General features: G+C 41.7%; 2 protein-coding genes across 4 annotated transcripts; both read right to left on the bottom strand.

Annotated features, from left to right (window-relative positions):
* Window positions 1–865: 865 nt before the first annotated feature.
* Window positions 866–5,235, bottom strand: snx10b (sorting nexin 10b). The gene is made up of 5 exons (XM_031853468.1): window positions 4,631–5,235; window positions 4,442–4,542; window positions 4,203–4,304; window positions 3,841–4,050; window positions 866–3,603 (listed from the first exon to the last, which is right to left on the bottom strand). The coding sequence occupies exons 1-5, from the start codon at window positions 4,721–4,723 to the stop codon at window positions 3,474–3,476; spliced, it is 636 nt and encodes a 211-aa protein (XP_031709328.1). The 5' UTR covers window positions 4,724–5,235; the 3' UTR covers window positions 866–3,473.
* A 66-nt stretch (window positions 5,236–5,301) lies between these two features.
* Window positions 5,302–8,959, bottom strand: cbx3b (chromobox homolog 3b). Of its 3 annotated transcripts, none has more exons than XM_031853465.1 (5): window positions 8,624–8,959; window positions 8,054–8,194; window positions 7,799–7,955; window positions 7,152–7,312; window positions 5,302–6,517 (listed from the first exon to the last, which is right to left on the bottom strand). In XM_031853465.1, the coding sequence occupies exons 1-5, from the start codon at window positions 8,935–8,937 to the stop codon at window positions 6,397–6,399; spliced, it is 894 nt and encodes a 297-aa protein (XP_031709325.1). In that variant the 5' UTR covers window positions 8,938–8,959; the 3' UTR covers window positions 5,302–6,396. The 3 variants fall into 3 exon arrangements, with proteins under 3 accessions (XP_031709325.1, XP_031709326.1, XP_031709327.1); XM_031853466.1 differs by having other exon boundaries at window positions 8,609–8,714; XM_031853467.1 differs by having other exon boundaries at window positions 8,302–8,714.
* Between the last annotated feature and the right edge of the window lie 2,518 nt (window positions 8,960–11,477).

The raw sequence follows: 11,477 nt of genomic DNA on the forward strand, positions 1-11,477 counted from the left end.
AAAGACAAAAAGCCACAAGGACAGATCTGAAAATAATTGTTGGGAATTTTTGTGGCCCTCAGTAAATCAGCGCTCAGTATTGGCATGAAATGTGGGAGACCTTGAAAAATGTTCAGATACGAGGCGTATGTCATTAACAATTCAATTAACCCCAGACTTCCAGATCATTTACCTTGCTCCGTCTCTTGCCCCTGGTGAATTTGATTGTCTGGCTGTAAAACAAGCTACACATCAGTATCTCCAGCCTGTGCTGTTATCACATGACTGTTGTTTGTGTATAACTCTGGCATCATTCCTTTAGCTCTCATCCCCTATCTATTGGCAGTGCAGCTGGGCTTCTCTGATATTGACTCATCCTGGTTCCAGTTGCAGGCAAAGAGATTTAATATCTCAAGTGGTGCTGAACTCCTATTGCTACTAATGGATTCTGTATAATGTGGCACTTAAAATGCATGAGCAGCTTCTGATTTATCTGTAATTTGCCTCCACTGGAGCATATCACCCTCAATACTTCCATTTGTTTTTGGCTCTGGGCAGTCTGTTCAGTAAACGAACCCTGATTGGGATTTCATATTGTTACATTCAAATTTGACAATTTGGTTCATTCCAAAGTATAAAATAGGTAAAAAGGATTTTTGTTTTTTTGTGATTCTGTTTTAATTACTCAACAGAGGGAAAAGAAAGTCAAGCATGAGATCACAGACATGAGGTGGGGTTTGTTTGAGCTGTCGCTGCAGAAAGACATGCTGACTTGGTCAGAGGCAGATGGGCACCTCCCAGAGGAGCCATTTTCCTTTCTACTGCTTTATGTGTCAAACAATAAGCATACTAATTAGATTAAACTGAGATAAAGCATTTGTGGAAATAATTAAAACGTGATTTCGATCTTGTACATTTCTGAATAATTGTGGTTACGTTCAGCTAAAAACTAGCCCTGAAACAGAGTGATATCACTCGCTCCCAACATTTTCACGCCATTTGACCTCTCTGGGGTCACACAACATGGAGCAGAGAGCTGTTAGCCAATCGATCTGATGGGTTTAAATGTGTCAGTGCTGTCATGGCAGCAGAGCTGCACTGACAGGCTAGGCTACAGTGGCTCAAGGTTAACAGCCAGTGGACCAGAGTCACAGACCATTAAAAGCAGAGTCAATAGGCTACTCCTGGACAGGTCGGACCGAAACAAGTAATGTAAACGTTTCAATCCACAGGACTAAGCAACAAACAAAGCTTTTATGATGCAGTGACCTATTTGCACCATGTGCTAAGCCATGTTTACCTTGCATGGCAACTGGATCCTGGGGTAACTTGACGAATCAGTAAACATTTAGCCTTCTGACTGCTACACAGTTGATTTGTGCAGGCCACATTGTAGGCTTATTGAGTAGTTACATGTCAATTTGCTCCCTAACCAAATGAAAACAAAAGTCACATGAAAAGTTCCTGATAAAAAAAAAATAGAAGATAAATATTTGGCTACAACAGAGAAGGAGTTGCAGGCGTGTCTGCGCCCACAGGAGGCCAGGAATCCAGAGAAAGGACCCCGCTCTCCGGAAACTATACGTTACAAATGTTTGCGTTCACGGGCCGGAACTAACACTTCAAGACAGCACAATCAAATAAAGGATCAAATATGAGGGGTGGTTATAATTAGCATTATTGTAACTCAGCAAAGCTAAAAAGAACAAAAAAAAGTGGCGAGCTAAGTGACACACCATTGATGTTTGTGGCATGCAGGGGCACGCTGGGTCCGGCTAACATGCTAAATGCTAACATGCTCCGATTCACTGAAGAGCGGTTTACCTTTAGTGAGGCGAGGACTTGCTGCTGTTTAAGATAGTTATCATCAGAGAGTTGACTGGTTATAGTGGGTCCAGAGAGGCTGCTTGGATGCTGTACTTTTTACATTAGCTTCAGGGTTGTAATGTTGCTTATTTAAAGGATCACTACTGAGATCAGGAGTCTCCCCAACACACCACTCTCAGAAAATGTTTACCAGAAACCAAATTTAAAATCTCTTAGATGTTTCTTGGAATTTGTAATTGTTTATTTATTAAGTGAACTGTTCTTTCATTCTTTCTGTAAAATGTATTTAAAGGAGTCTAAAGGAGAGTCTTCAATTGAAATTGTTTTGTTACGACTCAGTGGTAAAACGGGCTTGGCATTCCATTTGCACACATTTGTGTATAAAACGCCTGTACTTCAACAATTCAGGTGTGTTTTCTGAATGTATTAGAGGCATAAACCTCTTTTGAATATCTAGCTAAAGCAAACATCTGCAGCGCTGACAGCCTCGGTGTTTGAAGCCATGCAGGGTAATGCTGTCCCACACAGTTAAGCACTGTCAAAGACAACACATGCATATACTGCATTAGCATATCGGGACATGCATGAGCACACATGTACACCCACACATCTTCAGGCAAAATGCCACCCCCCCTCCCCACACCCAATTTGAGTTGGTGGGCTGTCCTACTGTCCAAACTGTTCTTCTGCTCAGAGCAGGTCTGAGGTGCTGTCACCTCTCCATTCTCTCCAGCACAAGCCTATTCTCTGCTCTGAATTTATAATGAATATCACCACCGCTGCAGAGAGACAAAGCTAATCTAATTAGCTGTGCAGATATATCAGCCTGCCGTCACTCTGTTTAGTGGTCATTACCTCTGCATAAGCATGGTGCTGCTCACCGCAGGAGCACATATGTATTCAGCACACGCACACAGATAAATGTGACTGTAGTGAACAGACTCATGCAAGTATAGCGAGAGAGAGACAGGTAGAAAAGGTGACTTGTCAGTGCAGCTGGCATTTTGTTCAGCAGGGAGCAATGTAGCCTGTCTCCTTGGTGGCCCTCTCAGACAGGAGCGAGTCCATTGGGATCCAACAGGACCTCCTACCAGCCACACACCTGACAGGGGGGCTGTCTGAAAGCTCTGCAGAGACCCTATTATACATCATACTGCGAAGCCCTGCAGTGGCCACTTTATTAGGAGGGGGAGGTCAGCCACAGAGAGAGACATCAGGCTGTCACTGCTTAAGGTATTGCATTCTTATCTGCAAATATCTGGCAGAAATACACCTTCTGAATGAGCATAACTAGTGATGCTTCTACTTTGATTGTTTATGAAGTGGTTATGGACGGTTGCCACAAATGTTCATGGGATAAGTGATTCTACAAACAGATTGATGTACCAACACTGCCATCTTCAGGCAAATTGTTGCTACAACTTTTTAGCTATGCAGACGGAACACGGGTTCACAACACTTTATGGATATACAATAGTTACATTTTTATTAGTATTTACTGTACGTGGTTCAAACTGAATTGCCCCAATAACAACATAAAAAGCTACGATTTTTTTTTAACAGGTGAAATACTTAGGAGCAACCACGAACCTAAAGTGCAGTATGACGGGGTAACAGGCAAATTTCATCTGTGCCGAAGGTATGATTATGTGATGATGATGATTTCTTCATGTAGAACCACATGAGCAGCTGAGGGTTTCGTCCTGGCTGGTTCCCATGAGATCAAGCGAAGCTGTACTCTCTGCTTTGTTTATTGCCAAATCTTTAATCCGAAGCTCTGGATCTAAACACTCTGAGCTGGAATGACAGACACCAGAACAGGGGATGGAAAGTGAATACAATTTCATAATTTGGAAAATGAGGCAGAAGGAGTTCTCATATTAGCTGTCCTGGAAAATACATCAGTGAGTCTATACTTAAAAAGCATATTTTTCCTTTGCTGATGACAAAGTTCTAACCTTAGATGTAAAAGGCAGCTTCAGTTCTAAGGAATTTTTATAGTGGAGAAAGACTAAAAAGTCTAATATTACAAACCTGTCTGAGTCATAGTCACAAGACGTGCTGAGGTCCTTCTGCAGATCCTCTTCAGAGTGGAATCGCCTCAGACCACAGTGCTGGACCGCCTGGGCCACAGAATAGTGGGTCTGTCCGGCAGCACAGGCCTCCATCTTGGACACGCTGAGCTGCGACTGCAGGAAAAGATGCAGGCAGCTGTCCGACAACAGCAGAGGGCTCTGGAGGATCCTGGAGAGCAAGGGCAATTTCAATATAGTGTGTTGTTTGTGAGAACAGTAGTCACATGGCCTGGTGTTTCTGGAAACTGTCAGCAGTTTTGTTATGGTTTGTTGCGCTGTGTCAAAGTTCACAGGGTAATTGATCTGTGAGATCACTCTTACTGTTCCAAAAACTTCTGGAGCCCTTTCATCCGCTCAGTGATCTGTTGGCCGTTGTTCAGGCTGAAGAAGAGGTTCTTTGGGGGCAGCTCTGGTAGCTGTACCCTGCAGAAACAAAAAACAAATACACCCTAAACATGACAGGAACCATAGTGCAGATTACCTTTAACATGAAAACTCAAAGTATACGTGTACTGTTATTGCTCAAATTGTCAGTTCAAAACACAGTAAGATTTACTTACATTAGCTGTGAATTTGCTTGTAGCTTCTGCCTGAGCCATACAAACTCACTGAACCTCCTTCTCACGATTGAGATCTTCTTGGTAAAGCACACGCTGTCTGTCTGAATCAGGACACAAGTGTGACACACGTTATAAGCTCAATGTTTTACGTAAAGGCTAGAACAACCTCCGTTTGTCGTTTTTACTTACATGTAAACAAATTTCGTAGTCGATGTAGGCATGCCAAAAGTCATTCTTTCGTATCCGTGGGTCCCGCACCCAAACACTGATCACCTGCTGCATTGAGAAGGCAGGAGAGACACTGAACTGAGTACGTTAAGAAAAAGGGGAAGTGTTTTATTGGCACATAGAGGAAGTGCAATGACCAACCCGACAAGTGTCAAGATCGGAAAATCCCACCAAATATAATTTTATTGCTAAAGACAAAAAAACAGAATTTAAAGCTTCTGAACTCAACTTGCGACATTTAAGGTTTTTTTTAATAAATATAAACCTGGTTACAAATCTCATCAGAATTACAGTAGGACTTCAGACCTACCGGAGTCACAGCATTGTCAGTTTCTTCTCTCATAATCCAAATGTTCTTGTTTGACTCTCAGTTAAATCAACCAGATAACATGGTGCTTAGCTTAGCATTGTGTAAGTGCCTTTTATATGTCCAACTTTTACTGACTAGGAACAAAGGTTTCAAAACAAAGTCAGAAGACTCAGATAAGCTCTTCCTTCTTCGTCATTTAGACTCAGTGAAAAAAAAACATCCAAAACTACAGTTTTTAAATTGATTATTTGTTGGATTGATGTTCCTCCCAGATGATTCAGCACATGACAAATGTGACCGTAAAAGAAAACAAGAGAAAAGCTTCACTAAAAAGTTTCCTTTATTCACAGAGACTTCACAGATCCATGGTCAACAGTTACAGTAATTCAGTAGCAGGTGTGTTTTTCGGAGGTTTATGGTTTAGCTGAGTGTCCCATAACGGTCATGGGAGATATGTCGAGTCAGGACAGTGCCATCAACATACAGGTTTCGTGTACACGGACCTGTATAATTACTGCAAGACAACGCCCTTGGTACAGTAATTGGACAGTCTCATATCTAAAGTGCGACATTCAACAACTTATTAGCCATGACAGGTGCACATCAGTTTTTGTGTTAATCTCAATTGATTTATTTTACATTTTTTAAGAACATTTGATTAATTGTGCCAGAACTTTGTGTAAGCACCAGATAAAAGATTTTTTTTTTTTTTAAACTCAATAATATTCTTGTTATAAGTCAATACAGAGTAGAAGACAATAGTTGGTACTTAGCAGCTGATTAGAAAAATTAGGTGATTTCTGGTGGGCAATTTCTTTAAATATTCCACATCAAACATGAGTCATAGAGAGACAGAGTAACAGCTGTGGCTCTAAACACCACACACAAAACACGTTAGAACAACATGTTTACAATCTTCAGCTCTGACTAAAAGCTACATGGAGGAATGGATTGGACAACAGTTAGTTCACTCTGCCTACATAATAAAAGATATAAAGCACACACCAAACAGCCACCATGTAGCTAAACAGGACTTCAAATACTAAATTACTACATAGCAATAAAAAGAAAACGCATGTCCACAGTGATCGAGTCCGCTTACACCAGACCAAAGCTGCTACAGGTTAGGCTGATCTCAAATCAGCTGCTCTACACAAAAGTTAGTTTTAGTCCCCATCGCAGTCTCCACAAAGGCACGCAGACCTCGTTGAGCACCGCGGGACCGAGAGCTCTAAAAATCCCTCCCCGCTGAGGATCTCGCACCTGCCAGAATCTGGAATTATACCTGCAGCGCAATTTCACACAGTGCGCCTCCAATGTCAGCTGAAGGAGGACACTCGATGGAGGTTAAACTAAGCTTCAGGCGAGAGCACAGCTGTTTATCAGTCCACCTCTGTACACAACCCACGCACACATTTCACTGCTCCTCGTCCCCGCAGTGCCAGGTCAGCTTCTGCTCGTAGAACTCGATGACCACCTGGGGACACCTGGCGCTGGCTTCGCGGGCCGGCAGCAGGGCCACATCGTCGGAGTTCTTCCTGTGGGGATACGCACCATTAAGATGGCGGCCTCCTACTTTTAATGTTTCAGCATCAGCACAAAGTCCCGCCCGCTTTGAGAAGGTTATCGTGAAGGAGGAAAGTCTAATATCCAATGACACTTCAATGGGTAATACAGCTTTTAGTGCTGCATCTCGGTTAAGTTAATAGATTCACAATAGATATTTAAATGTTTCCGGATGATTTTTTTTTGTCCATTTTACTCTATTTTAATAACTTCTTATTTTATTGTGTTTTAATACTCAATTGCCTGTCCTTGTGTAAAGCACTTTGAAATACCTCTGTGTTTGACAGGTGTTAATAAATAAGCGCTGCTTCTTGATAATGGCAGCATGATCTCCCTAATCGGTTACTAATCTGAGGAGCGTTTTGTCACGGCCAACGTCGTCTAACTTCGTCTCCTTTGTTAATTATATATTCACATAACATGGACATTATCACTGCACAACAAGATGAAACACCTGCATAAAACTGACACTAGATGCTCCATCATCCTCCCGTGTAGACTGCAGCTTTAAACATGAGCGACTGTGAGTTTTACCATCAGACAAACATTTACCCAGCCCCCTGGCATTCAGTCAAGGACAAAGAAAAGAGGAAGTGGTGGAGTTACCATTTGACGAGGAACATGAGCTCTCCCTGTCTGTCTGTGGAGCCGATGATGCATTCAGGCTCGAGGTAAGTGCTGAGGTTTGTGGGGGTGTCTGACTGCGTGTCATTTGGCTCGCTGTTGCTCTGCACAGTGTGAGCCTGCTGCTGAGACTGCATACAGGACTGCGAAGAGGGTGTCAAGGACAAAGGAGCAGACGTTAAAAAAAAAACCCACAAAGACAACATCCGCATGAGGACAAAGCTTAGATGGGGATATTTCTTTCCTTTTTTTCCCCACTGTACATGTCTATTTCGAAAAAAATGATTTTTTTTTTATTGATTTCACTTTCAGGGGCATTGCGAAACTAGCCACCTTCACACACCATTTAGTTTCATATTCAGCCTTAAAAAACTCAAAAAATTGGAACAAAATCTGCCAACATGGGCAGAATCTAGAGCAGCTTCCTTTAAACTTAAGATATAAAGCTTTAGTTTAATTGATTGAATTAATTGATTTAATTAATTGGTAATACGCTACATAAATAGTATCTAATAATGTGTTTTTTCCCCCCTCCTTTTTACAGATTTAGGAGCAGAAGTTCTGTGAATAACATGGAAACAACATCAACTCACAGACACTCTGCCACTGCATTTCTCACATATACTCACAATTTCCGTCTCCTGCTCTGTCATTTCTTCTTTGGGAATTAACTCTTGCTCGGTTTGATCTTCCTCATTCCCCTCATAGAAGTGGGTGTTTCTCAGGAACTCTTCAATGAGTTCAGGGCAGTCCAGATTGTCCTCAGGTTCCCACGTGTTTTCTGCACTGTAAATACACAGAGGCAAGGAGAGAATACACGTGAATGTGACGCAAAAGCGAAACTAAAAAGAATCACGCAATATGAGAAAGCAAATCTCTCTCACTCAGTGAAGCCTTTCCACTTCAGGAAGTACTCCACTCTCCCGTTAAAGATTCTGCGGCGAATAATTGTTTCTACCACAAACTCCTGGACAACTGGAGTCTCCTCTGTCTTCCTCTGTTTGGCTGTCTGCTTCTTTCTCATCCTGCCATTAAAGAGACGCCAATTAACGACAACCAGCGCGTGTCACTGGCAGTTCACAGCGTGTAAAACAACACATAAAGTGACAGTTTGTTATTGTTAAAACTCCACCGTGATGTTAGAAATAAACACTTCCGTCTCCCTGCTGATGGGGGTGTTTGCAGAACAACATGGCAGTGGTGAGTACTCAGCTGTGCCCTTCAGACAATGATCCGTACACTTATTCTAGCGCTCCACCTGCTGTCTCCTTCGGGAGCGCAACATACTACTCCTTCAGTCCAAAACGCAACACGTTAGTATCTACACACGTGTATAGCTCATTCAGACAGTTTAGCTTTGAGGATATTGCGCAAAATAAGCAGCCTGGAAACGTGCCCGAGTGATGCACAAGACGCCACGCTGAACAATATGCACGTACGCTTTCGGTGTTTACTTAATCTCGGCGGACAGCCTGCTGCGGTGCTGCTCGGCTCTGTTTGGAGCACGTCGCTGCAAACTACACGCACACAGCGCCGTCGACGCTGCTTTGTGCGCAAAGGTGTCGCTCGGCGTGTTTACATGAGCGAAACAACTTTTCATGAATGACTTGAAATTAAAGATGGCCGTGGATGCTCGGAGGAAGTGGTTGCCAAGGGAAAAGGTCATGCCAGGAAAACCGGGAGGAGACGACGGGGACGCGCACACCGCCGACCAATCAGAGAGCAGTCCGTCCCCCGTCCAGTGGTCCGGAACAGCCCTGCCACCCATGGGCGTCAGCTGGGTATGGCAAAGGACTGTGTGCGGTGGGAGTGCCTCACCATAGACTGTTTTTTGACCATTGTTAGTTGAAGCAAGTATGAACTTATTAGGAGGCAGCATAAAAGAAAAAACACAGAAAAACTACCCCCGAAAAACTAAAAACAACAAAAACAAACCTTATAAAAAATGTGCACATTATATTGTATTATATTATATTTACAATATGTTTGCAATTTCGAAGCACTCGTGCTTTACTTAAGTATTTCCATTTGATGCTACTTTATACTTTATACTATTCCGCTACATTTCAGACGAAAAATAAATTGTCTATCACTTTTTATTCCACTACATTTATGTTACCACTATTGGTAGTTTGTTACTTTGCAACCAAGGGATTTACATATAAAAACATATGCTCAACATAGAATATAATACATTGTTATAGATTAAATGATCTAAATCATTACAATTAGCCCCATCTTTAACACCATTAAAATGCACCTTAATGCATAGAAAATAATATTCCACAAATATAATGTTAGGCCTATGCAGAATACTGCCATTCTTTCATTGATGAGAACTTTTAATTGTTATTATTTAAGTATTTTTTAGTCAAGTAAGTCTGTGAATGCAGCATCTTGTGTATTGTACATTGCAGCATTGCTACTTTATACATGACAATTTTGATGTTAACACATGGATTTTCACGGAGGGGATGTGTACCTCACCACCTCCTAAACTGCACTGAGGAGACCACAGAAAAACACCCTCTGGAGGATTTGATTGACATCTCCATGTTAGCCAATAGAAAATCCCAAAGCTGGTGATTGGCCAAGTCAGCAGCCCTAGCAGGCCTTCCTACTTGACCAAGTTTTCCTTTTTTTCAGCCAGTTACTACACAGTTTTGCAACACACCACTGGGGGACACTGCCTGCTTGTATTGGACTGCCAGGTTCAGCTCCTGCGCCCCAGTTAACTATGAGAATGGATTTATGCAGGAAAGCTCATATCAGAAGGCAACAGAACAAAAGGTTTTTACCAGGAGATGGACTCACATTGGAGCTGCCTCTGATGCACTCTGATGTCGTTTCTGATACCATCTCATCCCCAAGGCAGGATTATGTAACATTGCACACATTTGTTCATGAAATTCACTAAAGCATTCACTGCAACAGTAGAATGTAACACAGATACTGGGATGCCTACGGTAAAAGCAGCAGTTATAGTTCTGAGAATTAATATTTCAGTTTCATTTTCAATGAGGAAACAGTAGGGAGGCCCTGGGGATGTGATTAAAAGGGTTTCTGTGAAAAAAAGGCTGACAGATGCTGCATGGATGATGAATGTGGTGTGTATCATATCCAGAAAAAGGAGCGCATTGATCACGGTCTCAGACGGGCCAAAACGCAGGTCTTATGCATCTATGTTTGGTCATTTGGACCGGCACCTATACGCCCCCATTCAACTCCCAGTGCAGTGGATACATGTCGGCAATAGGAACTGCAGGGTCTCTATTGATAAAGCCAAGGTGGTATGCTGCTGTTTTCTTCTGTAATAAATTATTTACACTGTGTTGAAAATGTTCTCAACAATTAAACACCATTTTCTGTCTTTGCTCAGCCGCTCTGGTTTCAAATGGGCAACTCTATATTCACCAACTTCTAAGTCATTGGAAAAACTTTCTCTCCTGAATTGTGAAGAGCCTCCACAGTTGCGGTAAACTTGAAACTGTGTATTTTTTCAGTTGCATCCTAGAATTAACATTTTTACAGTGCCAGGGCTATAATTTAGGTAAAAAAAAACCTTTTCAAAGGTTTTATAAGTTGTCTTTATAAATAGCTAATAGTCATTAATAAAGTTTGAATTAGTTGTTGATCAATGGATTGTGGTCCAGATATTCTTCAGGGAAGCAGCCAAGTTGAATGGTTAGTTGAAGGATTCTTTCTTGTTTTTATAATTAAAACGGATCAAAGCTTCAGTTGATTATTTATTAACCATTAATAATAGTCATTAGTTACAATTTATAAACCCTGTATAAAGAGTGCCTTACTATAAAGTAGTACCATATATATATATATATATATATATATATATATATTGTTTTTACAGTTTTCACAACAGAACCATGCAGGTCAACCATGACATACAATAGGTTACAGTATGCTTTCCTTGTGAGTTGTCCCAGAATTCAAGGCAAGACATGTGCTGGTTATCTGACGTATGTCCTGCAGTTGCTCTTTGACCCGTTCCTGTTGGCTCTTTTGGGGTTTTAGAACTAGTTCCCATAGTAACTGAACAGCTAATGGGGTTGAGCTGTCGCTGCAAGCACAGGAATGGCAGTAATGCATGCAGTGAGGTCCTGTCTGGATTTACTGCCCAGTATGGTATGGATGCCTTTGGGATATCTTAACCAAGCTCTGGAAAGTCAGTGGATTGTTTCAGCTGGGCAATGTTCAGAAAAATAGGACAAATATTTCTACATTTACAACTTTTTGTGCACGTTCACCTTTATGGAATAAACTGACGATATGAAATATGGGGAGAGAGAG

This window comes from Anarrhichthys ocellatus, unplaced genomic scaffold (assembly GCF_004355925.1).
Source record: "Anarrhichthys ocellatus isolate YVR2014 unplaced genomic scaffold, GSC_Weel_1.0 scaffold13, whole genome shotgun sequence".
Classification (NCBI taxonomy): domain Eukaryota; kingdom Metazoa; phylum Chordata; class Actinopteri; order Perciformes; family Anarhichadidae; genus Anarrhichthys; species Anarrhichthys ocellatus.

Excerpts from the sequence above, each read along its gene's own strand:
- snx10b (XM_031853468.1), bottom strand. The coding sequence starts at position 4,723 with ATGCAGCAGGTGATCAGTGTTTGGGTGCGGGACCCACGGATACGAAAG. Across the intron at positions 4,051-4,202 it reads CTCCAGAAGTTTTTGGAACA|GATCCTCCAGAGCCCTCTGC; the intron begins GTAAGAGTGATC and ends CTTGCTCTCCAG. Across the intron at positions 3,604-3,840 it reads TGTGACTATGACTCAGACAG|CTCAGAGTGTTTAGATCCAG; the intron begins GTTTGTAATATT and ends CTGTCATTCCAG.
- cbx3b (XM_031853465.1), bottom strand. The coding sequence starts at position 8,937 with ATGGGTGGCAGGGCTGTTCCGGACCACTGGACGGGGGACGGACTGCTC. Across the intron at positions 8,195-8,623 it reads AGGCTGTCCGCCGAGATTAA|GATGAGAAAGAAGCAGACAG; the intron begins GTAAACACCGAA and ends CTTTAATGGCAG. Across the intron at positions 7,313-7,798 it reads CAGAGCAGGAGACGGAAATT|TCCTGTATGCAGTCTCAGCA; the intron begins GTGAGTATATGT and ends CCCTCTTCGCAG.